The sequence below is a fragment of the Marmota marmota genome, unplaced genomic scaffold, assembly GCF_001458135.2.
Source record: "Marmota marmota marmota unplaced genomic scaffold, marMar, whole genome shotgun sequence".
Classification (NCBI taxonomy): Eukaryota; Metazoa; Chordata; class Mammalia; order Rodentia; family Sciuridae; genus Marmota; species Marmota marmota.
In genome coordinates this window covers 1,466,010-1,469,022 of record NW_025999863.1, presented here as the reverse complement: position 1 = coordinate 1,469,022, position 3,013 = coordinate 1,466,010, and the positions used below count along the sequence as shown (strand labels likewise).

Here is a 3,013-nt window from a genome sequence, read left to right as displayed (position 1 = left end):
CAGGCGGGGGCGGGGGGGCCGCGGGAACCTCGCCGGGCACTGAGCACCATGTAGGAGAGGGGCCCGGCGCAGGCCTTGTCCAGGGGGCGGTGGCACCCACGTCTGCTGCAGACACAGGCAGCCCCAGCATCTCGGCGTGACGTGGCAGCCGCGAGGGTCCAGAGCCGTGCACCTTCTCCCTAGGCCAAGGTCCCTGGCTGCGTGGCTTCTGGGGTGCTGCTGTCCGGGATCTTGGGCTCCTGGGCAGGGGCTGCTGCCCCCGTCTCCTCAGGTGTGGACGGTTCCTGGGGCTTCTCAGGGGGCATAGGGGACCTGACTGGTTCTTGGCTGACAGACCGTGGGGACAGCGGGGCGTCTGAGTCCTTCGGAGGCTGTGGACTGTCGGCAGGAGCCGGTGCCCACTGGGTCTGAGGTAGGTCTTTCTGCGGAAGAGAGGTGTTTGATGAGAGGGACAGGCACCCCTGTCCCTTGGCAGGGACAGCCCACGAATCACAGAGTAGTGCAGGGGGTCAGCAGAGTGGCCATCCCCAAAGGTCCAGATCCAGCTGTGCAGGAGGCCCTCAGTAGGGGGCTAGGGTGCTGGGCCCACCAGCACAGGAGCTGCAGGAGCCACCACAGCTCCTGAGGTCCAGGGCAAATGGCTGCAAAGCCTTTGGGGACCTCTCGGCCCAGCCTCAGCCCGAGGCCTGGCCTGACCCCGACCCTCCAGGGACCAACCGACTCACTCTGGGGGCAAGGCCGACCCTGGGACAGCCCCTGCAGGGTGCGGGCACCAGCGCCAAGCCCCGGTGCCAGCCGAGGGTCAGTGGGTGTCAGGACTGGCCTGCTCTTGTCCCAGGGGAGCCTGACACAAGGCACAGCCCCTGTGAGTGGCCCACTGACACCCACCGCCTGGACCCCCAGGGCAGGCGCCCACCGGGCCCGTTCTCCATGGCAGAAGCGGAGCCCAGTGCCCCCGCACAGGCAGGGCTGTGCTTGAAGGGGCGACCCTGGCAGAGGAAGCGTCAGCACGGGCAGCAGCGCAGCCTCAGTTGTGCCCAGGCCACACGGGCACGCCCAGAGCGTGCCCTTGCAGGAGCGGGACCCCACCAGGGGCCCGGTGGAGCAGGGGTGTCACTCAACTGTGGCCCAGTGAGGGCTTGGGGCGGACTCCACAGAGTCAGAGCAAACCCGTATTCACCGCAAAGCCGCTGCCCGTCCAGAAGGCGCCCAGCTCCCGGCGCCACAGCGCCACCAGGCAGCTCGTCACCAGAGTGCAGGGCACCAGGTAGAGGAGGGCGGGCTGGCCACGCTGCATGAGTGCCAGTGCCACAAACGTCACCAGGAGGCCAATGCCATAGGCTGCAGGGACAGACGGGGTGTCACCTTGGCCTGGCCAGGATCCCTCCTGCCCCTCCCGGGAACATGTTGGGCAGGGGCAGAACCAGAGAGCCAGGCCGCGAGGGCCCTGAGGTGGCACTGCGGGCAGCAGGGTCGTGGCTGCTCTGGGTGGGTGTGAAGAGCGGCTGCAAGGGGCTGCCTCCCTGGAGCAGGAGGGCACAGTCGGCGACTGGGAAGTGCACACGTGTGCAGAGGCAGGACAGCACTACAAGGTGCGGCCCAGCCTGGGGACAGTCACACTCACGGCACACGGCACCTCGTGTGAGGGCTCTGTGACAGAGCAGGCAAAGGGGACCCAGGAAGAAAACCACATGGGTCTGCCCAGCTGCCCAGCTCGAGGCCCCCAGAACAGAGGACAGACTCAGGCCCAGGGGCTGCGGCTGCCCAGCGGCAGTGCGGTGCCTACCCACGGTGCAGGCCACAAAGTAGACCCGGGAGGACTGTGCCTGGATGTCGAACCTGTGGCAGTAGGCCACCAGCAGCCCTGCAGAGAGGACGGTGAGGACGCGGCTCACCCGGGGCCCCACTGTGGCCGGCCTGGGACCGTCAAGTGTCCCCAGGACCTGGGCCTGCCGTGTGCCACAGCAGCTGCCCAGCATGAGAGCCACACCCAGATGCAGGGGCGCAGCGGGAGGGACAAGGACCTGCCTCTGTCCCTGGGCAGCAGCCCCAGGCCGCCCACACCGCATGCCTGCCCTGCCAGTCCCCCACCCACTATTCCCAGGGCAGCCCTGACTGTTGGGGCTGGGCTCAGGCTCCCTGTCACGGGAGACACCAGGCCCAGCCCTGGGGATGTCCCACAGCACCGCCCTCCGGGAACCTGCCAGCCCCAGTACCTGGCACCAGGATGTCTCCAAAGCCCAGGAGGGAGAAGGGCCGGTCACACAGGGCCAGTGGCGAGGCATTCAGCCTGGGCACCTTCAGGACCATGGGCAGCTGCACAGGAAGAGAGGGGAAGCCTTTCCCAGCACGGCCCACGCCCACCACCTGCGGCCCCAAGGCCCATGCAGTCAGAACCGTACCTTCTCACGAGTGGCCGAGTCCGAGGGCCCAGTGGCCACCTCCACCATGATGCTGTTCCCGCTCTGCAGGGGAAGGGGCGCGTCAGGGCGGGGAGGAGGAGCGGGGCCGGGGTGGGGGGTGGGCAGCGGTGCCTACCTTGGTCAGGAAGGGCGTGACGAAGACGAAGAAGACGTCGTAGACGAAGAGCACCACCAGCAGCAGCGTGCAGGCCTGCGGGCGGGACGCCTGCGCTGCACGGCTGCCAGGCCCCGGGCTCTGCACACCCAGGACGCAGCCCTCGCAGGGAGGCAAGGAAGGGGCTGTGGCCGGGCCGTGGGCAGGGGTGGGGGCAGGGGGCAGGGGCAGGGGGCAGAGGGCAGAGCCAAACCCGAGGCTGCAGGGGCCTGGCAGCAACAGCTCTTCGTGAGTCCCCACTCAGGGCCCCTAAGGCCACGGGCCACTCTGGAGTGGGGACCTGGCACCACCAGGGCTTGCGACGCCCAGGACCACCCGCCTCACCTTGAACGTGGGGAGTCGGACGGTCCTGAGCATGTAGAGGCAGAAGGCCACACCCAGCGTGTCCTGCAGGACCCACGCCCACCTGGAAGGAAGGTGCCCAGCTGACCATCTG

At 68.6% G+C, this 3,013-nt stretch overlaps 1 protein-coding gene across 1 annotated transcript in view; it reads right to left on the bottom strand.

Annotated features, from left to right (window-relative positions):
- Positions 1-3,013, bottom strand: part of Sppl2b (signal peptide peptidase like 2B) — a 7,857-nt gene continuing 4,844 nt past the window's right edge. The window contains exons 3-9 of the mRNA XM_048810743.1: positions 2,902-3,010; positions 2,539-2,613; positions 2,403-2,465; positions 2,217-2,316; positions 1,787-1,864; positions 1,181-1,341; positions 1-422 (exon numbers count right to left, since the gene is read on the bottom strand). Of these exons, the coding sequence (XP_048666700.1) occupies positions 180-422; positions 1,181-1,341; positions 1,787-1,864; positions 2,217-2,316; positions 2,403-2,465; positions 2,539-2,613; positions 2,902-3,010 (829 nt within the window). The 3' untranslated portion in view covers positions 1-179. The remainder of the gene's footprint in view (positions 423-1,180; positions 1,342-1,786; positions 1,865-2,216; positions 2,317-2,402; positions 2,466-2,538; positions 2,614-2,901; positions 3,011-3,013) is intronic.